This window comes from Diadema setosum, chromosome 4 (assembly GCF_964275005.1).
Source record: "Diadema setosum chromosome 4, eeDiaSeto1, whole genome shotgun sequence".
NCBI lineage: Eukaryota > Metazoa > Echinodermata > Echinoidea > Diadematoida > Diadematidae > Diadema > Diadema setosum.
Genome location: NC_092688.1, coordinates 25,356,433 through 25,381,203, shown reverse-complemented (window position 1 = coordinate 25,381,203; position 24,771 = coordinate 25,356,433). Strand labels below are relative to the sequence as shown.

The window sequence follows — 24,771 nt, the reverse complement described above, 5'->3', positions numbered from 1 at the left end:
ACAGAATGCTCGAATATGGAATAAAGAATGAATTCATATCTAACAGGAAGTTAAACATGCTGAATCTTTAAGGCACTCTGGCACTCTCTTATTAAACATGTTTTATCTCTGACCCATTCGATAACAAAGCCTTATGGTTTAAAAGGATGTATATTATACGTATTCTTAAATAAATTCAAATTAAGTGGCAAGTGTTTTGACGATAAGCAATAGTGGTGTGATATTGAATACAACAGTTCATAATTATGTTATTACTTATTGTTGTAAGTTTTTGAAAAAATGCATTAATATTTAACTCTTAGCTTAATGCTTGCTGTATTATTGTTGATGCTTTGAATGAAGATAGAGAAAGGTCATTCATTCACTTCGGTTCATGCCCTTTAGTTTTTAACACCAACTTGTTCCTCGCCCAATTTTCTTGACTCTTTCAGAGAATCTCATCTCCAGAGTCTCTTTTTCCTTTAAAGTATTATTCTTTCGTATTAGATTTTCAAGCATGTGTTATGGTGAGGTTTGAACATGCAGTTTTAATGAATAATGTGTCATTTTAAAGCTAAAATATCCTTCTTCAGGTTGATTTATGGGTTTCTATGATAAGTCATATTCAACCTTCCACTTTCTTGAAACTAAAAGAAGCAGAAAAAGAGAAATATGACAAATTCAGCAGATATTATAAGATCCGTCCTCTTGACGTCATGCGGCAGATTGGTAACAACCTTTTTGAAAATGAAAACACAGCATTTAAAGATAATATAAAGTTTTGGTACCCTGAATTTCCTTGTCTTAGTTTGTGTTTCAGGCTAAAGTACCTTTCATATAACTAACACTGTGAGACTTACTCGCCCCAAAGTGCTCTCATGTCTTAGTAATCATGAAATAATGAAAACTTTTGAGGTACCAAAACTTTATATTATCTTTAAGATCAAATTAGTTGGTAGACTGTTTTATCCTATTCCTTCAAGTTTTAAAATGTGCTCAATGAGGCAGAAAGGTCTTTTTTTCTTAACATCCATGTATACAATGGTAAAACAGCAGCGACAGCTGCAATAACAACAACAAAGAGCAAATTAATCACATCATGAGGTTTTCCAATATCTGAGCACTTACAGGAGTAATCCACACCAAAATCTCAAGAAATTTATCGAAACTGTTATAAATATCATAATGATATTACTTTAGAGATGATTATTGATTTCAGAAATCGCAAATCCATGGAACCAAGCAGTCGCCCAGTGAATATGAACGGGCAGAACATTGAGATTGTACACTCTTACAAGTACCTAGGCACTGTAATCAATGACAATCTGAAATGGGATGACAATTGTAGGGAGTTGTACAAGAAAGGTCAGCAGAGATTGTATTTTCTTCGCAAATTGAACTCTTTTCATGTCGATTGCTCCATCATGAACTTGTTCTATAAAGCTGTCATAGAGAGTATTCTTGTACATGACTGTGTGGTTTGGTTCACCGCATGCCGAAAGGTAGATCTCTCTTTGATCAAAAAGATTGTCAGACAGGCGGAGAAGATTCTAGGGGTACAACTACATTTTGAAGATCTTTGTAGGAGTAAAATTATTGAAAAGGCCAAATCAATCATGGATAATGGGCTTCATCCTCTTAATGATAACTATGTAGTGTTGAGGTCAGGGAACAGGCTGAGATCGCTTCGATGTAGAACAAGTAGGTTCCTGGACTCCTTTGTGCCTAGCTCGATTAGAATGTTGAACGGAGGGACATTTCTCAGATTGTAATATCTTGTTTGTGTAGAGTTTTGTGTTATGATCAAATCTGTATTATTTCAAATATCAGATATATGTATATCATTATTGCGTATGAGTGGATGAAGCCGTGTTTATAAATATTGCCCCAAGGTTGGTTTGTTTGCTCGTATGTTTTAAATTCAGTGTATATTTTGTCATTCGACAAAGATTTTATAGGGCAAGTTCTGGGCTATTTGGTCAAAGGAAAAAGGTTAAAGTCAAGTGAAAATATTAATTTAGGAGTATATAGAATGATTATGACCGTGGTGTGATGTATATATATATATATATTTCCTTTGTCAAAAACACATAGATCCATATTTTTGTACCTTCACATACATGCACACACACACACACACACACACACACGCGTATGTATCCTCCAAGATTTTTAGACAATCATTATTTACATATAAACATGCATTCATTTGTATTGTTTATATTTCCTATACAGTTATTACCAATTGACACATATTTATACACCCGCATATATTATATGCACACCACATCCAATACAATGTTGACTCGTACAGATTAATACTTCTTTAATGTTATATATCTATGATAATGATGGTGATATTGTATCGCTGTATATCGTTTGTATGTCTATCATGTCTATGTATCTATGCTACAATGTATGTGTGTGCTTTGTATAATATGTATAATGTATTGATATGACCGGATATGCATTCAAACATACCAACTATCAATTGACACATATTATCTATACACCCGTATATATCAATTATGCACACCACATCCAATACAATGTTGACTTATACAGATTAATATTTCTTGATGTTATATATATATGACAATGATAGTGATATTGTATTGATGTATATCTTTTGTATGTCTATCATGTCTATGTATCTATGTTACAACTCATACGTGTGTTTTGTATATATATGTAACCGGATATGCATGCAAACAAAACAAATTTCCAGAAACGGACAATAAAATTGACTTGAATTGAATTGAATTGAATTGAATTATTTTCGTAAATGATAATTTTCAAAACTATTTTCCTAAATAAATTGTGGTTGTAAATTATGTAACAATTTGAAAACAAAAACAGGTGCTGTGCAGAGTAAAGGACAGGAAGAGGAAAAACAAGATGTATCACTGCAGATGGACATTACATAGATGAGGACGGTTACTTGCTTCCCCGTGTCATTCCTATGCAGGCAAGTCGAGATACCTAGAGGCCTGTAACATTGACAATGTCTTACCACGTGATAAACAAGCCAGCACATCATTGTCTACTCACTCCACAGCAGTAGATCACCCTGGTAATTCTGGAAAACTCTTTCTGTTCGTCAATCTACCATGAACCTCTCTCAGAGTCCGACCAATCTTGGCAACCCACTCTTGAAGAATATTTGTCCTACCTCATACTGGAATATGGAAGTATAAGAAAAATCCCACCGTTCCACTCTGAACTAAAACGAACGATTTTCTTGCTTCTTTCTATTCTTGCACATCAAGGGAAGCGTGGAAGTTGGATAGAAATGACTATCTCCTTTTTATTTTTTAACAAGTTTTGGAAAAATATCTGTGTGTCATCCAAAACGAATTGCTTTCCCCCCAAAGGATATAAAAAACAACTTTGTCAATGAAAGTAGATTTTCAGCCCCCCCCCCATAAGGTGTGGCCAGTTCAATAATGCAAGAGGACGTTCCCTGTGAATTGGAACCCTAACGATGTTTAAAAGTTATTAAATTGATTTTGTGTCAACTGATGACAATAATGAAAATGTTATAAAGGCATAGTCTCTCACAAAACAAAAAAGAAAAAGTGCGGGTATTTGATTTTGATAATGATAAATAGAAGGAGAGAAGGGACCACTAATGACCATGTTAAAGTTCAACATGATGTAAAAGCCCCAATGACGAATAAGTTGAATGGTCGATTATTTTCTTGAAAGAGAAAAAAAAAATGACAGAAAGAGACAGAGAGAGAGAGAGAGAGAGAAAGGATGGGAGAGAGTATAAATAAAGTATGTGAGAGAACAAAGGGGAGAGATGCGCCATTACACTGACAAGCAACGATCTATATAAATCACCAGTGTTGCTTGTGTGCATAATGTAAACTATCATGATGGTAGCATGAACTCATGTGCTTGATAGCCCCTTGTCATGCGCTAATTCATCAGTACCTAAAAAGTTAAAGCGAAACCGACGCTTGCCTGTTCTTTTCATTTTTTTTTCATCAGCAACGCAGCTACGTAAGCGTATACGTACGAGCTACTACAGTGAGAAATATAACCCCAACGAAACTAAAACCAAAATATAAAACACGTACGCTCACAAACAGGATAGAGATAAATTTGAAAATAAAAACATGACATATCACATTGAGATGACAATGTGTTCATGACAAAAATTACAACCAAGACTCGGCAAATTGGTAGCCCGCACGCATTTTATCTACCCATTCCACCACCATCAGTATACAGTATTTTCATCCTTATTCGGTACGTCCACACACTTTTTTTTTTCGGGAAAAAGAATCAAACATTACTGTCGTTCAAAAGAGAAGGTCTGTACTTTTTAGGTGATCTCTTCCATTTCATGTCAATTGTATGGAGTGTTCCATGAAAATCTTATGCAAACTGAGAGAGATAATAATGTAGAAATGATTATAAATAATAGAATCATGATAAATAATAATAATTCATTCCTTTAATAGTATATCGGAAAAATGCGAGAATGTGCGGAAGAGTATGCATGATGGCAGTGAGTATGCTAGTACAAAATCTCAGATATCTTAGAAATACATGGTGGAATCTGGTCTTAGTAGTGTACAGTATATTGTATCATGAAAATTGTGCATTCATGTTACTTGGTAAAAATATGCAATATCAAAAGGTGTAGCAATGGATAAATTTTCGCCGTCATTATCACCGTCATTATCTTTAACAAAGTTGATTAATTTAATTTCATAAGACATCCTCACACAGAGTATTCTACTCAGCTGGTTGTGTGCTGATTTCTTATAGGTCTTCAAACAGTCAGGATACAGGATATTTGAAGTTATCATATAGGTCAATTTTGAAAGAAATCAGGAATTTTATATCAATTTCTAAAAATAACTACCTGAATCCTTTGGAAGTTGGACTACTATTAGTTGATGCAAATTGTAGATGTTTAGTATTTAATAGGCATGTAAAGAACTACCAAATGAAAAAAAAAATGATTTAGGCCTTTTTTGCGAGTAAATTATTTATAATAACACACACACGTGTATACAGGGCCTATCAAAAAAAGTTACACTTTTGAAAAAATTGTCTAAATTACATTTCAAAATATTTGGAAGATTTTTCCATATTTATGGATACCCAATAGTCTAATCTATCTATAAGTGCAATCAACAAAACAAATCTTTGTTGACGCTTGGCTGAACACTGACGCTCTTTGTCCAGAGTGTGAAAAATGGCTTGCCCCAAATTGAAAGAAGATGGAAAATTCAGCCAGCAGTCTAGATAAGTGTTCTCATTGAAACAAATTGCTTACAGTTTTGATTATATTATGCTAGTTTAGGAATTTCTGGCGATTTTCTGTCGCGTTTTAAATGATTCCATTGTGTTATGGAAGGTTGATTAACAACATCAAGATCTTTTAAGCACAGTTACACAAATCATGCACAGACATATCGAACCCACATGCCAGTCACTCAGTCAAGAAAAAAGTACAAAATTAATGCATCCTCAGATCATTCAATCAATACAATCAAACCAATCCAATCCAATCCAAGCAATCAATCAATACAATCAATCAATCCAATTAATCAATCAATCAATCAATCAATCAATCAATCAATCAATCAATCAATCAATCAATCAATCAAGCAATCAATCAATCATCATTCAATCAATCAATCAATCAATCAATCAATCAGTCAGTCACAATTTTATTGTATGCATGTTTCATAAAAAGTGGCAGATTGACATAGGGAATATCACCCCCCCCCCCCCCCGGCTTAAAGGCTGATCAATGTTTGAAAAACTGATTTATTTGTCAGTTTATTCGTTCAATCAGCCGATTGATTATTTCAATAACTGACAAGTGATTGATTAATTATTGGATTGATTCACTGATTGATTGAACGACTTAATGACCGACTAACTGATATATCGGTTGATATATTGATGGGTTGATTGAATGATTGACTGATTGATTGATTGATTAATGGGATGAATGATTTGAATGTTGATCAATTTGGTACCACTACCGCATTAATGAATAACTGGCATTATATGGTATTGACGTGTCCGTGTATTGTGAAAACTGTGCTTTCAAGATCTTGACGTAATTACACACTCTAATTCTCACTGATTGATTTAGAAATGAAATCAATAAAATTACGATAAAGCTGACAAAAAAAAAATCTCAGACAATCATAAAATAATAAAAGCTTTAAGCAAAAGAGCAGCTTGTTTGAATGGGAGCACTCATTTGGCTTGCTGACTGAATTTTCCATCTTCTTTCATTTTGCCGCAAGTCATTTTTCACACTCTGGACAAAGAGCGTCAGTGTTCAGCCAAGCGTGAACGAAAATTTGTTTTGTTGATTGCACTTGATAGATGAGACTATTGGGCATCCATACATATGAAAAAATCTTCCAAATATTTGAAGGGTTTGTTTGCAAAAACCGATAAGTCCATTTTTGAAGATTTTGAAGTACGATCTCTGTCATAAAGTACAAAATAATACCTTTTAAATGATATATTGGTCACTACATATAAAGGTATATTTTTGAAGTTATGGTCAAAAGAAGCAAAGATTTTGTTATTATTCTCTTAATTTTTCTTGATCTTTAATCGCAAATATCTCCATTTGGCCAATATGGACTTATCGGTTTTTGCAAACAAACTCTTCATTTTGACATGTAATATAGACAATTTTTTCAAAAGTGCAACGTTTATTTTTATACACCCTGTACATATATATATATATATGTATATATATATATATATATATATATATACATATAATTGTGTGTGTGTGTGTGTGCGTGTGTGTGTGTGTGTGTGTGACCGTGCACCAAAAAAAAAAACAGACAAAAAGTCGCATCTCTTGATTTTACGTGAGGGCTCAAAAAGGTGAAATGGGTCAACCGAGTCAATCTTGACATATTTTCTGAAAGAGCTATCCTTCTTCTTTATTATGCTTTAATTTGGGATCATATCATGAATGACAAAGTGTGTGTTCAGCAGTTTTTCTACAACCCCTTTTTCGGGGAGAGTAGAATGATCGGGTATGTTTTAGAGGCCCCTTTTCATTTTTGAAATCCCTAGCACACTCTTCCATTTTAAGTCTAATAACTTTTGAAAGGATAATGCTACCGCTTTGAGAGTTGGCATTAATCATGGACAGAATGTGTTGATAGAACAATTTCAGCTTAATTTGACAATCCCTTTATTGTTATTGCTCCAGTGGTTTGCATCCTATGTTTTGTCCCTTTCATCGCACAGCTAGCACTGTTTGGTAAAGATTAAGCGCTTGAATACACTCTGTACTTCAGAAACTATTTTCTCGGTTCACACTTTCCAGATTAGATACTTTCCACATTATAAGTGTGCTTCCTCAAATAATAATGTACAAGCAGAGGAAGAGGAATGTGGTTAGATACTTTCCCTGTCACTTCAGGATGTGCGTCAGCTTTCAGCTTCAATGCGAATACATGCTAGAAAAACAAACAAAACCAAGACACACTGCTATTAATCATATCCATGGGTATTCTGTACACATGGATCGGAGAATGAGTGTCATTCTCAAGTGGTTATTAATGAACCTATGACAAAGCTTTCTCGAAACCCTGGAGGATGCAGCGAGATATCACATTGTAATTCTATTTGGGCACACGTTCAGACTGATTTTAAGATCGACTGTCTCGTTGATCCCTACAGTGAGGGACCAGGGCATATCGCTGCGCACTTTCAATGCGCGCAACTCTCTTGCAGACCCACATTAACACGGACAGAGTCACCAGTGGTTAACTTGTTCATTTCTGTACACTGCACCAAATACTTCATTTTTTTTTTCTTCTGCAGATGCCCCCACTTGAATAGACTTTGTGTGCAGGCTTTGCCAGTGATATTCTGCATATCAGTGTTCGATCAATTTGGATTTTCGCGATGGAGAGACCGATAACTTTTTTAGCATCGTTGTATGCAGGTGTCGTTCTTCACAATTCGCTCCTCACACTTTCTACCGAAGAAGCTCACAAGACTTGTACGTATTTTTCTTTCTTTTCTTTTCTCTACAACACCATAATATTGACATGTAGTATTTCTTCGTAATATACAGAAATGAAAAGTTTCAAAGATAATAAAGTGTGATTTTATTTGCAAAATTTAGAGCAAACAAAGAAACAAACACAAAATGTCATGTTTGGAGTTATTCCCAGGCCACCTCCGCCCTAAACAATTCAACTAAGAAATAAAAAAGAATCAAACACTTTTGCTGCTATGGGTCTTTGCAGGTATTCGATTCCCTTGAGCGTTGTAAAAAATACCTTGGGCATTATGATAGCCATTGGATGAGATTCAATCACAATAAACCCAAACTCGGTAGGATCATTTAATTCATAAGAATGTCAAATATAAAAGCTACCTCTATCTCATGAGTCTCCTTACGGCATTATTTTGAAAACTATCTCATACCGTAAAGATCTGTTCCCAACTTTTTCTTTTCTACACATTTTAGTATAACATAAGACATTACTGTTGACTGAAATGTTGGTCGTCTACATGTTACCTGGACGCAGACGAATCAATCTTTTTAGATAACGTGCTTCTGAGATATTTAGAGTCCTTATGCTCCATTATTACACAATGACTTTACTGCAAAGTAATCAGAAAGAAATAAGTGTGAGTAAATTGTGATTTTTTTTTTTCTGTCATGTTGACAGGGTAGCGACATTTCCAAGGATCAAATATTATCTAATATCCGTTGCTATCCTTTTTTTATTCATTCAAACATTACTCGCTTAATTAGAAAAACACTTCTTCGTGTCTCAAATTCCTTCCAGACTTCTTTCTTAACTGTTCGGGGACGCCACTACAGCCAGAGATACTGTGTGATGCAGATTGCCTCGTTAAAGGCGATAGCTGGGTTTTCCAGGCACCTCGTGGACATCGAATACATTCTGAAATTATGTTTGTCAACCACACAGTGATCGGATTTGAAGTTCTGGACGAAGTAGCGAACAAATCCTTTCTGAGTGTGATCATAAACCAGGCCGGATCCCTCACATTATCTCTGGCCCATCAAGTAGAGCTACGGATAACATATATATGTCTACCCAGTGAAGTTCATTGTGAACGTGGAGTGTTACGAGGGTAAGTATGCCTTCAGTATTACTATGGATAGGCCTTACCACCTTTCTTTCTTGCGTGAAAGTATGCATGAAGATTCGACAACAAAATTTTCAAAGGACAATTATGATAATACAATCGTAAAATCCAAATTTGTCTTTTACCTTATGAGGCTTAGAGATTCTTAGACTATGCCTTGTTTTTGAGATAAAGACATGAAAAAAATAGGTAAAGTTTAAAAAAAAGAAAGAGATAAAGGTAAAGTCAGTAACGTTATATCATTATAGACTTACCCGATACACAGTTACGTTGTCTTGAATGAAGAGTACTGCATGGATGACATCTTTACGTTAGTGATTTTTGATCAACATTGTCATGGAATTTCGGCGGAAAATTTATCCTGTAGAATTGCTGTTTTTTAAAACAAAGGCGAAATTTGGAAGGTAAGTGTTTTAACAGGTGGGCTTTCATCTTCGTTAAAAGTTCGTGGAACAGTCAGAAGGTTTCCATGATACTTCATAGTGACACTACAAAAATTAATGGTCACATTATATAGACTTATGTTATTTCTATTTCTCACAGTCTCCTAAATTGTCATTACATTCCAAATCGATTTCTTGTATAAATGTATTAACACAAAGCAAAAGTAATATTCAAAATTTGCACTAAAAGTAGAAAAGCGATCAACAGCCTTTGAATATAATATTTTGCAAGATTCACTAAACTGCTAACCGTTGACAAGTCTTACCATTTGAATGCTGAGAAAAAAACATATATGGATAGTTTTTTCCCATATTGAAGTGAAAGTGAAAGTTAAGCGAAAATTAAGTTCACCTGTTCATGCAAAACGTGACCATGTATCTCAAAACTAGCAAAAAGTTGCCAGATATGTTTTTTTTAATAGTTTAGAGCAGATCCTGAAAGAAGAGACTCTAATCTTTGAAGTGATGTAAAACTCAACTCAAATAGACTCTCCTAACTTATCTAAATATTGGAAAGAAAACACACACTTGGGAAAAATGTGAACTGAGAAAAGAGGCTCTGAAGTACAGGGTCTATTCAAGCGCTTAATCTCTACCAAGCCGTGCTAGCTGTGTGATGAAATCGAGAAAAAAAAAAAAACAAAAAACTAGGATATAAACCTCCGGAGCGACAGCAATGAAGTGATTATCAGATTAAGCTGAAATTAAGCATGATTTATTAACACATTCTGCCTAGGATTAATGCCAACTTTCATGCAGCAGTATAATCTTTTCTCAGGTTTTTACAGTTGAAAGCGAAGAGCATTTATAGGGTTTTTAAGAAAAGAAAAAAAGGACTCTATAAGAGACACCTAATTACACTATTCTACCAAAAAAAAAAAAGTTCGAGAAAAACTGGTCAAAACATCATTTCCTAGTCATTCTTTTTTTTTATATATTAAGCTTTAGCATAATGAAGAAGAAGTTTTGCTCTTTCAGAAAATATGAAAAATTCAAGCATGTCAAAATAAGCTGGGTTGACCCATTCAGTCCTCACACAAAATCAGTGCTTGCAGCATTTTGTTGGTTTTATGTTGCACGGTCACAAATGCACACACACACACACACACAGACACACACATGCACACACAATATCATTCTGCCGGCTTTTTTTTTTTTTGGTAACCCCCAGGCAGAAAATCTGTAATGCTGTCAGAAACATTTGGTTTCCAGTCAAATTCATGAAATTCACGTAAAGGCAATGAAGAAAAAAATATTTTGTTAACTGATATTTATGTATATATATATATGGCTTCATCAACGTATGTATATTAATATACATGTACATGTATGCTCATGTACAATGATAATACAGAAACCAATAAATAAATAAATCGAATCAAATTCTTTTCCTCGGAATGTTTTCATTGCAACTGAGTGAAAATTGCCCTACAACGACGTAAATAAGCACTGAATTGATCAGTGTTTTAGTGTAGCCGTGATTAAAGAAAAAAAAAATTGGCGTATAAACTCGAGCAGGATTCAAACCTATGACCTCCTGATCTCCGGAGAGGTGTCATCTCCACTAGACCACCTAGACCCCCGAGTGTTGGTTCTAATCCTTCTTATCATGGCCACTACTTAAACACTGATCAATGCAGTGCTTATTTACGTCGATGTAGGGTAGCTTGTCAATCAGTGGCAATTTGGTTTGTAATTGATTCTCTAATGCAATACAATGCCCAAACCTAAAAAAAATAAAATAAAATAAAATAAAATAAAAGTCCCGCGGCCTGATGTTGGAGTTATTCCAATAACATGCCTTTGAGAACAGAGCATAAGCTTGAGGTATCAAAGTATGAAGAGCCCTTAAAACACTCTAAATGTCACCCATGCTTATTCCAAAGAAGCTGGATTTTATTCACTTTCCTTCTCTTGATTTATAAAGTGAACTGTGTATAAAACTACAAATCAATCAGTGGTTTGATGCCTTTATAAACGCATTGTAGAGTGTTGTAACTAAGTGGTCAAGTCTAAAGCTGATGTGGCAGTTAAAAACCTGTTAAAGGGTGAAGGGATTGAGGTGGTAAATTGTTTTGACTATTAAAAAGCTTATTCGTCAAATCACACATGAACATAGGGAAGTAATACATCACATATATGTAAAACTATATTATTTGCCATAATAGCTAATTGGTTTCTTCCTCATCAAGAAAATTCATCAGTGAAACTGGTTAATGGACGTTCTCCGCATGACGGGTTTGTGGTCTTTGAAACAAACACATATGTGTGCCCTGAGGGATTTGATGATAGAGCTGCTGAGTCGCTCTGCGGAAGACTCGGCTTTCCAACCGTGGAGGAATACTTGAATCAGACATTGCCCGGCACTGTGACAATAAACGGGTTTATTAAGTTAGGATGTGGTGAAGGTGAGTACATATGTGACCCTGCACCTCAAAACAAACAAAAAGTCGCCAGACATGAATTTTTAGTTAAGACCATATTCTGAAAGAGCAGACTTTAAGCTTTAAAATGATGTACAACTCAAATCAAATGGACTCTCCTAACCTATCTAAATAATGGAAAGAAAGCACAAACTCAGGAAAAGTGTGAACTGAGAAAAGAGGCTCTGAAGTACAGTGTCTATTCAAGCGCTTAATCTTTACCAAACCGTGCTGGCTGTGCGATGAATGGGACAAAAGACAGGAAGTAAACCACCTGAGTAACAACAATGAAGGGATTATCAGATTAAACTGAAATTAAGCATGCCTTATTAACACATTCTGTTCATAATTAATGCCAACTTTCAAAGCAGTAGCACTATCCTTTCAAAGGTTATTAGAGTTGAAAGTGAAGAATGTGGACAAGGTTTTTCAGAAATGAAAAAGGGATTCTAAAGACACACCTAATCACACTATTCTACCAAAAATGTTCGAGATAAACTGCTAAAAAAACATACACTTTCCTGCCCCTTTTATGATACCAAATTTTAGCATAATGTAAAAGAAGACCCGTTCTTTCAGAAAATATGAAAAAGTCAAGTTCGGCTAGGTTGACCCATTTCACTTATTTTCAGTCCTCACGCAAAATCAGTGTGTGCGACTTTATGTTCGTTTTGAGGTGCACGGTCACATATAAACATTATTGACCTGCATGTATGATCCAGACTTTGCTACGACCGACATGTTGTGCTTTATTTGTTTTGTTTCATTAACGTTTGGTGTGTTTTTTTTGTCAGTAGTTTGCAGTGGAAAAAAAATGGCAGTCCTCCTTCCGATCGGTCCTCAGAGCTAGCTAGCTCTAGAATGCAGATTTATGGAATTAAAGAATTTTTTTAACTAACCATTTTCCAAGCAGTTCACGAGTACAATTAAACAGACAAGAAGAAACACCTTCCTTTCTATTATGATCTTTGCAGAGTGTTTGTGTCTTTGTGCCAGGACACTATAAATTGAAGCATACTGCAGTTCTTTATCATTCTTGCATTTTGATTTTGTCCAAACAAAGCAATCCATTCCCAAAAAGTCCAAATCCCCAACTTGCGTAATATACAATGGACACCGATTTTTTAAGCATTATCGTGCAATTAAAGGATTCCGTTGTATTTCATGTATTTCTGTGACGCCCCGAATTCACTTCAGCTAACTTTCGTCGATTCAAATTTGATGTATCCCACTCTCGTAAGAAATATCCGTCGAATATTGCTAGTAATACATGTGATTCCTCATATTATCAAACTGTAATACCGTTAAAACACTGACATTTGTACAAATGAAAAAAAAAATATCACAATTCAATTCAATTCAATTCAATTCAATTCAAAGTTTATTTCATTTTTGAATTTTGAATTTTGAATTTGAATCCTTAAGTCAATGGATTCTTTCTTTACGATTTTTGTTCATTATTCAAAGCGGGGTTCCCACTTTCACGATTAGCGCCACGATTGAAATCGTGGTCTTAATCGTGAAGTGATCGTGGTGATCTTATCAGATCGTATTAGATTGTATCATATCTTGAGGTCAATCATGGCAATCGCGTTAATCGCAGACAATTTTTGAACCGTCCAAAAATTGTCTACGATTAACACGATTGATTTTTGATCGTGATCATCGCATCAGATTGTCTTGGATCGTATCAAAACGCAGCAAGTCTTATCTAATCGTGCTTCGTAATCGTGTTGATCGGGATCGACTTTTTACTCTTTTATTCGCAAATCGTATATATTTTGTATTCCGCGAGGTCGGATAAGGGAGGGGTGGCACAATGAAATGTAAAAAAAGGTAACACCACTGAAACATCCACCAGAAGCATAATGTTCCAAATACCCCACAAAGTAAATTTTGTGACTTTTGAAAAGTGACCATTGTCGTGGATGTAGGGTCACTTGTGTAAAGACCACTGTCATTATTTTTGATATAGAAGTTAGTCAATAAGTGTAGCAATACCCCTGCAAATAATTTTGCTGAAGACTTTTTTTTTTGTTATAAAGTGACATTATTTTAGGGGAGTTTCATTTCTGTTGTGTGTGTATGTCGGTTTTCTTATACATTGTTGAATAAAACAATAAATCAAGCCAAACAAACCAAACTTTCAATACCACATGAGATAACGACATTTTGAAATAAAAATGCCTATGATACATACTATGCGAATATGAAATCAAACACACAAGCAATTGCAATCAGTTCGGCCAACTTTCTTATATTGAGCGTATAACACATAATATTCTAATATTCAAAAAGAGCCTATCCTCTTTTTTTTAGCATCAATTTCACCATACAAGGTATTTTCTTCATGTATTTCAAAGAAAGGTGAAAACATTTGTCTTGATCCTCTTTTCCGGAGAAGATGGGGCAATGATCTGATCTTGCATATTCGTTTGTTTGTCTGTTTGTTTGTTTGTTTGGTTGTTTTTTTTTTTTTGGGAGGGGGGGATAAGCACGTTGACTCAATATTCTAATAATTTCCTTAGGTTAAATTAGAGGAGGGGTTATGGCTGCCCTAGGTGATGCTTTCTATCTGATGATAATGTAATCGTCATTCGCAGTACTGCAAAGGTCACGTTGTCATCATTCTCAACCTGTCAACCCTTGCCATCAGCAATGGTTGTGGATAGTAAACTTAATCACTCTGCAGAAGTAGAGGAAACAATGAAATCCAACATCAGCCGGACTATAATATTCCCATTCGGGTCCAATCGCACCTTAAATGGGGGTCACTTTTGATCCCGATCGTGAAAAATATCGTATCTTATCTCAACAGCCCGCATTGGTTCGCGGTATTCGTATAGGAATGTATCAGAACGTAACTGCACGCACCAAATCGGGGATCCCGATCGTAATGATAGTGGTAGATTGGAACAAATCATGGACTCAATCGGGACAATCCTATCGGATCGTATTTGAACTGAAGACCAGATCGTGACAGATCGTATTGCTTGAAGTAGACCAATCGTGACCATATCGCATCCAAGCGAAGCAACACATATTGGCTCGCATTACCTTGTATTCAAACGTGAAATTTCAGACGAGTTCAACGAAACTTCAACGATCAGTTACGAATGTCCAATCGTGGCGTTCGCAGTAGATCGTACGATAGTGGGAACCCCGCTTTAAGGTAAAGTACTCTAACTATATTTAATTAAAACTGTAGTCACAACGACTGAAAATGATCTGTCTCCATCAATGTTCCATCTTGGTAAGGTGTTCATTCATCTTTGCTTATGTAAATGATATGGTTAGTTTGGCCCCATAATAACATTTCGTACCTTTCGGGATTGATGCAAATATCCTTTTTTTTTTCTTTTCAGAGAAATTTGGATATTCCTATACGAATGTATCAAATTCTGAACTATTCAAAAGCAATAAACAACTGAAGTGTAGAAAATTAACATTTGATATTTCGAGAACTAGTTACATGCAGTTCAGTTTTTCATATTCTTATTGTGATGAACAGAACATTCGTGTACATGGCATGTCGGTAATTGCACCAATGTCAACCAAATTTCGTAGGACTAATTTCGAATTTTGCAATACTTATATAAGAAATACAACTGCGCGTGTCAGCTCTATCATACATCTTTTCCCACTGCATTTTATTCAGTATTGCAAAATCTACATTTTGAAAGCACAATCCTGGGAGATGGATGATTATTATGCTGTAGTATCACTTGACCTTGTATTTTTGTTTTCTTTCTTTTTTTGGGTAGTTTTGTTATGTTCTGTTTAGTCTTCACAACAGCGTACATTCATTTGCAGGTTGTACAAAAAGCAAAACAAATGTAAACAAACAAAGATTTAATTCTTACACGAAGAGTGTGATATTTTCCATATTTCTTAACGCGATTTGTCTTTTTATGGCTTGTCCATATTCGTCTCACAGCTTGAGCGAGGATATGGCGCAGTGATAAGCAAATGTTGTCATGATTATTTCAATGAAATCGGAGCTGCACAATAAATCCTCTCCCAAGTATAGCTAAACTGTCCCAAATGTTCATAGACACAAACAATTTCACTTCGGCATTGAAATAAGTCACCGTAAAGTATTTTGATTAATCTTTTAATGTTCTAGTTACACCTAAATCAAAGGAAACCAAAACCCAAAGAGAAATGTAGATTGAGTAAAAGCAGTTCTTAACACTAGTAGAAAACATCAGTAAAAGTTTGAGGAAAATCGTAAAATCGATGCAAAAGTTGTGAATTTTTAAAGTTTTGGCGTTGTTAAAACCGCTGGATGAGGAGACTACTAGAGGTTATGACGTCATGTGGAGAACAGTTCAAATAAAAAATGGAATTCAAATGGAATTCCACAAAATATTAATCTTTCATAAAAATTACAATGATCAGGTATGTCTCAGAGGTCTCTTTTCATTTCTTGAAATCCTTTTCACACTCTTCACTTTCAAGTCTAATAACTTCTGAAAGGATGACACTACTGCTTTGAAAGTTTGCATTATTCATGGGAAGAATGTGTTAATAGATCATGCTCAATTTCAAGTCAATCTGATAATTCCTGTATTGTTTTTGCTTCGGTGATTTTACATCCTGTGATTTGTCTCTTTCATGGCACAGCTAGCACGGGTTGGTAACGATTAGGCGCTTGGATAGACCGTGTACTTCAGAGCCGCTTTTCTCAGTTCACACTTTTCTAGAGTGTGTGCTTTCTTCCAGAATTTGGGTAGGTAAGGGGAGTCCATTGGAATTGAGTTATACATCATTTTAAAGCTCAGAGCCTGATCTTTCAGAATCTGCCCTTAACTCTTTATGTACCATGGTGGAAACCCCCTGTGTGCCACGTTATTCTGATACACGAAGGTAGTCATGCTTTGAGAAAGAATTCTGTTTTTCCGATTTGTATACTTCTACAAATTTCTGTTAAGATTGGCATAATAGTAGGCAAAGTCAAAGAGGAATGTCAAGCTTTGTTACGATATAAATTGTATGACGAATCTATTTTCAATTCTTCTTTTGAATGACCAGTTTCTACATTACTGTAAAGGCATGACTTTTGCACATAAAACCGTGACAGAAACTTAGAATAAACAAGCAAATCTAGTTGGGAACATTGCTTGATAGTCGACCACCACATATAATGCGAGTCGTATATGAGAGGAACAAAAGCACGAGAAACGCTTTCATTGTGCCGCGGGATTAGCAGTAATTAGCGGTTTATCGATCGGTCTTGGCGGCTTTGTTTGTTGAGCAGAATATGCGAAGTTGGCACGTCGTCGACTGAGCCGGACGTGCGAACCTGGCACATAAAGAGTTAACTAAAAACCCATGTCTTGCGACTTTTTGTTGGTTTTGTGGTGCAGGGTCACATATGTTAAGGGTATAATGAAAATCATTAATCCTGCTTTCTAAACGGTTTATTAAGTGCTCATTCATTATGCTAGTCTCCTCATCCAGCGGTACCAACGGCAAAGCATTAAAAAGTCATAACTTCTGCATCGCTTGTCCGATTTTCCTCAAACTTTCACTGATGTGTTCAACTAACATGTTAATGTTGCTGTATTCACTCAATAAACACTTCTCTTTGGGTTTTGGGTTCCCTGAATGAAACATAATTTTGTATTACTATTCAATATCAATCGATAGCTGACAAGTTCCTCGAGGAGTGCTCATTGACAACCATCGAATGTCCCTCGAACCAAGTTGTTAGACTGAAATGCCGAGGTGAGAATTTGCATGAAAACTATGGTTTATATTGGGAGAGTTTGGAGTTTTATGGCACGGCTTATCTAGTGACGTGTCTAGATCAATGTCTGGAAGCACAATTATTATTAGCATATTATAATGCCTCTTTCGGGTTTGATAGATATTTCCATTCTCAAGTTCGGATTCTTTGGTTTTCATAAAAGAGGTATTTGGAAGCGTTTATTGAAACCTTACGAATTACATACAGTCAAAGATAAATTTGATACTTTAAAATTATCATGAAGAATAAATATTGTTTGAATTACAGTATGACTCTAGCTTTAATTTTGGGCACAATTTAAATGTAGCTTTCAAGCCACTAGCATGATGTAGTGGATCCCCTTTTGGTCCGCTCAATAAAGTGTGTCTCATTGCACGTTACCAGATCTTTTATTGGCACATGTTTGATTTTTTTTTTTTTTTGCCACCCACACATACTTGAAAAAAAAAAATCTTAGTGGACTTAGATCACAAGCTTAATGAGTTCCAGTCATTATTGATTATTTCTTAATGGTTTGTGATTACTATGTCATTGTATATTGACACACATTGGTGGTAGCATAATGATGCATGAGTTCAAAGTGATTTAGACCCAGTTTACAGCGCGGGGCTGGGCCGAGCCGCGGCCGAGCCCAGCCTCAATTGCGGGGCCGAGCCCCGCAACTTTGTCCGTTTACACTGCCGGGCTCCGCCGCGCTTTTAATTCAACCAATATTTTGTCGTAGTGGCGCTGTGCTTGTGAACAAACGCAATTTGGTATAGTCTGGTTTTCAGACCCTTTGCGAACTGGATTCCGTGGCGACGAAGTCGCCGTTCGGGCAGAGGCCTTTGCCAAAGGAAAAATCCTTTACAGGACAAAACCATCTTAAACTATACTAGTTTTCGACGTTGAGGGGGTTAATACCGAAATAGCACATGTATAGGCAGAGGGTTTGGAAGCCAGACGAAAATATTGCCCCGCATTTGGCCCAGTTTGCGTTTACACTAGGACCCCGTTTACAGTGCGAGGCGAGGCCGCGGCTCACGCTCTGGAGGCCTTTTCTCAGTGTAAAAGCAAACTGGGCCAAATGGCTTCCAAACCCTCTGCCCGTACTATTTTGTTATTGAGGATATTAATCCCCTCAACGTCGAAAACTAGTATACTTTAAGGATTTTTCCTTCGGCAAAGGCCTTTGCCAGAGCGGCGACTTCGTCGTCACGGAATCCAGTTGGCAAAAGGTCTGAAAACCAGAATTTACCAAATTGCGTTTGTTTACAAGCAGAGCGCCACTACGACAAAATATTGAAAGGTTTGAATTAAAAGCGCGGCCTAGCCCGGCAGTGTAAACCGACAAAATTGCGGGGCTCGGCCCCGCAATTGAGGTTAGGCTTGGCCGCGGCTCGGCCCAGCCCCGCACTGTAAATGGGGTCTGAGAAAAGGTCGGGCTCAGCCGCGGCTCGGCCGCGACCTAGACCACCTCTAGAGCGTGGCCAAATGCGCGGCCAATTTTGGCCTCGCGTTTGGCCTTTTTGCGCGTTTACACTGAAATGAAGGTGGGCTCGGCCGCGGCCGAGCCTCACACTGTAAACGGGGTCATAGCCTTCATTCACAATGCGTAATGAACGTGTATGAGCGATACTTTGAATAAAAAGAAAAGCTTAGCTTGATTTGCTTCCTGCCTTTATATCAACACATGCTTTTCCTGCGACTCAGACCCAGTGGCGTATCTAGGGAAAACGGCGCCCGGGGCAAGCGTGAAAATTGCGCCCCTAATTTCTGAAAAAGTGTTCAACCCCAATCCCATCCCGGTAGGGACTTTAAACAGAGTCCACATGATATGCTTTTTCAAGCACTTTAAAGGGGTCTTTTGAGGATGATTTAAATGTAATGAATTTTGATAAATTTTGGCGAGTGAGCGCAGCGAGCGAGCCGAAAATTTTGGTATTTCAGCTTACAAAACATGGAATTCTTGTCATTTTTTTGCAAATCAAATCTTACAATTCCAATCAAGATATAGTGACGGCCTTACAGATAACGATTTATACCAACAAACTGCATGAGGAATTTCAAAAGTACTCTTAATTAATACGCGCGAGTTAGCCGAAATTTGTATATTTCCACGTCATTATCACGTTTTGTTCTTATCTCTTTTTTCTTTCTTTTTTGATAAATTTTGGCGAGCGAGCGCAGCGAGCGACCCGAAAATTTTTGTATTTCAGCTTACAAAACATGGAATTCTTGTCATTTTTTTGCTTATTAAATCTTAAAATTCTAATCAAGATATAGTGACGACCTTATAGATAACGATTTATACCAACAACCTGAGGACTTATAGTACTCTAAATTAGTACGAGCGAGTGAGCCGAAATTTGCATATTTCCGCGTCATCATTACGTTTTGTTCTTATCTTTTTTGATTTGTGTTTTATTTTTGCGCCCCCTCCCATGTTCGAAACCGTTGGCGTCCTCTCTTGATCCAATCGGCGATCGCTTCAGAACGAATGAAATTGCAGCCGCTGCTTCGTGTAACATTTTTCCTGCTTAATATAAAACGACATGTGTGAACACAATAGACATTGTCATTTTGTGCGCGTCATCGTCACGTTTTGTTCTTATCTTCTTCTTTTCTTTTTTTTGATAAATTTTTGCGAGCGAGCCGAAAATTTTTGTATTTCAGCTTACAAAACATTGAATTCTTGTCATTTTTTGCTTATTTCAATCTTACAATCCTAATCAAGATAATAGTGACGGCCTTATAGATAACGATGTATACCAACAAACTGTGGACTTGAAAAAAATACTCTAAATTGTACGAGTGAGTGAGCCGAAAGTTACATATTTTCACGACATCATTACGTTTTGTTCTTATCTTGCTTGATTTTTTTTTGCATCCCCTCCCCCCCCCCCTGTATGTTCGAAACCGTTGGCGCATTCTTTTGATCCAATTGGCGATCGCTTCAGAACGAAAGAAATTGCAGCCGCTGCTCCGTGAAACATTTTGCTTGCTAAGTATAAAATGACATGTGTGAACACAATAGACATTGTCATTTTGTCTGCGTCATCATCACGTTTTGTTCTTACCTTCTTTATTTATATAAATTTTAGCGAGTGAACGCAGCGAGAGAGCCGAACATTTTTGTATTTCAGCTGACAGAACATGGAATTCTTGTGTGAACACAATAAACATTGTCATTTTGTCCGTGGCATCATCATGTTCTGTTTTTATCTTGTTTGATTTGGTTTTCTGCCCCCACCATTCTTCCTCCCCCCCCCCCCCCCCAATCCGGGCGATTTGTTTTCTTCTTCTTCTTCTTCTTTTCTTTGTTCTTTTTTCTTCTTCTTCGTTTTTTTCCTTTTTTTTCTTTTTTTTTTTACTTTTTTTTTTCGTGTTTTGCCCCCCAAGGAGTGGCGCACGGGGCACGTGCCCCCCTTGTTCCCCTGCCCCCCCCCCCCCCTTGGATACGCCACTGCTCAGACCCACATAATACTCAGAGGTCCAACTGATTGATTTCCGGTAAGCCCTTTAATATACATTCCGTCCATTTAGGTGACGTGGCAAATTTGGTGTTTCCCCACATAACTACTCCTTGTAATGTTCGAAAACATTCATAATCACAATAGTTCATTCCTGGTAGTGTATCATCTCGCTTGTATGTCGTATCGTATCCATGTAGAACCTGCGTTTATTGGTTGCTACAAAGGTGCCGGACAAACACTCCAGTCTCTCTTTTCACACAATGATGAAATTCACGTTCATTCTGAAGACGATTGCATGTCTACATGTCAACGAGTGTCCGGAGGCCCAGACGTTGCTGTCGTACATCGAAGGTCGTGTGTGTGTTTGCAATTAGAGGAATTTGCAAACTTTATTACTGGCGGAAGATATTCCCACAACTGGACCTGTCCCAGCCAGACACAACTTGACTCCGACCAAGTTTTCTTTACAGCATTTAATCGTGAGTTAAAAACTGTGACTTAGCAAGAAAATCCCAGCATGACTGTTCTCAGAACAAATTCCATGACTGTTTTAAAAGGCAAAGATGAGTGGATAGAAGGATCAAAATGATAACTCTGGTATCGGTTCTATGGCCTTCAGAGCTATTATTCGCAATTGCCGTTAATGCTATAGATAAGAAATGCTATACAAGGGACAAATTTGTGACTTTAATACCAATGAAGCAATCACATCTTCTTACTAACAACGCTGCAAATACTGTTATAATACGTCAATTATAATCAAAATCAATAATAGGCATGAATAATTGATAGTGACTGCAGAAACTTCTAGCATTTTTTTTTCTCAGAAGTAAAACGTTTACCCAAATAATCTTCGAAATCAGAGATGAGCAGATGAAGAGTTTGTTCGCAAAAACCGATAAGTCCATATTTGTATGATGTAGTTTAAAATACCTTGAAGTTAATTTTTCAAAAAATTATCATTTATGCTAAACTATGCAAATTCATGCATAATGATGCATGAAATCAGACTATTTGGTATAAATAGCAAAATAAAGCTCAAAACAGGCACATTTTTTGTGTAGATATTCTTTCTAGTGTCCTTTTTGTGACAAATTGTGATATCAGAAAGTATTTTATTGTTTTTTTGAATTTCTTATGTACATCTTTGTTTTTTTCGACTTTATGTTTTTCACTGTTTTTTCGATGAAATTTGTCCGTAATATCGCTCCGAACAAGAAAATATGTTATTCATTGATTTTAATCAATAAAACCCCCAAATAATCATGCTTTTATGAAATTTGCCTGTAAGCACAGTTTGCATTGAAATTGTACACGAATTCACGTTTTTGAGCAATTTTTGGCCCGACATGCATGTACATATTTATGCGTAACTTCGGAACCGCGCGCCCGGGCGTCGCAAATTTGGTGTCAAAAGATGCGAGAGACTCGAAAGAAAACTGTCATGAAACGTCGCAGCGATAGCTTTTTGCGATTACGATACATCAAGCGGAACGTCGAGGGGGCCTAGTTAGGGTTAAAATGTATTATTTTGTACTTTATGACAGAGACCGTACTTCAAAATCTTCAAAAATGGACTTATCGGTTTTTGCGAACAAACTCTTCAGATATCGTTGAACGATACCAACAGGGCAAACAAGACAACTCCTGAAAGATTACCAGTGAGTTATTTTGCAACGCCTCATCTTGGTATTTTCCCTTAAACAAAATTCATGGGGTTTACGTGAAGATCAGCCGTTTTGTTTCTTCTTCTTTCTACAGTGTCAGTCGGGTTCTGTAACCATCCAGGCAATGTGTCAAATGGTCAATGGAACTCCAACACCACTAACTTTGGGTCCGTAATAACTCTTTGCTGTGGCGAAGGTTACGTCACCAATGGTAGCAAGACATTGCAGTGTCTATCTCTACCTGGAAAATCGACCTTCTTTCCTGTCTGGAACGATACAGTTCCATCTTGCCGGGCAATCAAAAACGAAATTCACGGTGGGTTGTAAAATCCTAAGAGCATGCCGTGAATATATCTTTCTTACAAACATGTATATTCATAAAACTCCACCTTCTGAAGTCATTCTCCCTCAATGCAATTTAGCACACGTATCTCTGTGGATGCACTCTTAAAAAGAAAATTGTAAATCAACATTTAAAAGGGCCGAGGAGTGACAGCGTTTTTGAAATGTTCTAATCACCCCTTTTATCCAGCTGAATCCAACAGTTAGATGTGCTAGATACAGCAAGAAAAGGGGTGAATGCAACATTTTTAAAACCCTGTCACTCCTCGCCCCTTTTAAAACGCTGATTTACCCTTTTCTTTTTAAGAGTGTGTATCTGAATGTAAATGATTACACACACAGAGTATTTCGTCGCTTTCACCAGTTTCCTATTCTTGAAAGAGAAACTTTTTGAACGCATCCTGACGAATGCCATAGTAAAATAATGTTGGATCTTGAAGATGATGCATGATGTATCAAATTATGATATACCTCTCGAACCAGAAAAAAGTGATAGAAAACCCTATCTCCGCGAACGTTGCGTCAAGTTTGAGTTACAATACAAGGGCTGAATTTTCACTTCATACAACCAAGACAGCAAGAGGAAACTCGATTCTAATCCCTACTCTTTTTTTCTTTTGTCGAGCAGGACAATTTCATATCCTATTGGTTAAAGCAAGGAGGTTTTATACATGGAGTTCTAACTGGCTGTAATCATTCAAACAGTTGTCAGATTTCTATTCATGTACAAAAGAATTCCCCAGGTGCACATGTGCTTTTGATGATCGATGTTCCAAGCCGCCGTCTTGCTGAGCAACATGAAGATTTATTTTGAACGTTATCATAATGTTGGCCATATCTTATCTTATCTTGCTTATCTATTTATTGAATGAAATGAAATTTCACTTAATAATAAAGCATGTAAGACAAAAGTCAATGCCGTTCAGAAATTTGAGCAAAAGTGTAAGGCACCACAGAAAAACCTGATAGAGAGATATCTTCGTCGCGACGATGTCGCATTGTGCATGTTTGATGATTTGCATATGAACAGGCGTCACGTGCATATGAATAAGCAACCGTGCATATGAATACACGTACTTTCTATTCATACCTTTGTTTATTCGTCCCGACGATAAGCGACGATAGAGAAAGGATTCCCTTTCACTAATCGTCGCTCTTCGTCCCGACTTACTATCTATTTTCAAAGTTCGGCTTCTATTGTGCCTTGCGTTTCTTTTTGTTAAAAACGTCGCATATCGTTCCCGACGAATCATTGTTCAACCGTCGGGAAACGTTCTGACTATATGGCTTCGTTTCAATGCCGTTCGTGTTCAAGTTTATGTTTTGTTCAGCTTTACTTGTCACAGCATAAAGCCCGTTATCCGTGTGATCTAAAACGTCGCATATCGTCCCGACGAATTACCATTACTGTACCACCGAAATTCCGTCTCTGTTCCATCGTCGAGCAACGTCCAAAACGCGTGGCTACAGCTAATCCGCTGGGTGATATGATTCGCAATGCCGAGTACGATAATGAATGGGAAGTTTTGTGTTTTCACGAGAAAAAAAAATATTATTCTCGCTGCTATA

At 36.7% G+C, this 24,771-nt stretch overlaps 1 protein-coding gene across 1 annotated transcript in view; it reads left to right on the top strand.

The window, feature by feature from the left end:
• The first annotated feature begins 8,598 nt into the window (after nt 1-8,598).
• The window catches only part of LOC140227757 (uncharacterized), a 50,194-nt gene continuing 34,021 nt past the window's right edge, over nt 8,599-24,771 (top strand). The window contains exons 1-6 of the mRNA XM_072308157.1: nt 8,599-8,614; nt 9,073-9,105; nt 11,756-11,971; nt 17,639-17,716; nt 21,391-21,672; nt 22,955-23,176. Of these exons, the coding sequence (XP_072164258.1) occupies nt 8,599-8,614; nt 9,073-9,105; nt 11,756-11,971; nt 17,639-17,716; nt 21,391-21,672; nt 22,955-23,176 (847 nt within the window). The remainder of the gene's footprint in view (nt 8,615-9,072; nt 9,106-11,755; nt 11,972-17,638; nt 17,717-21,390; nt 21,673-22,954; nt 23,177-24,771) is intronic.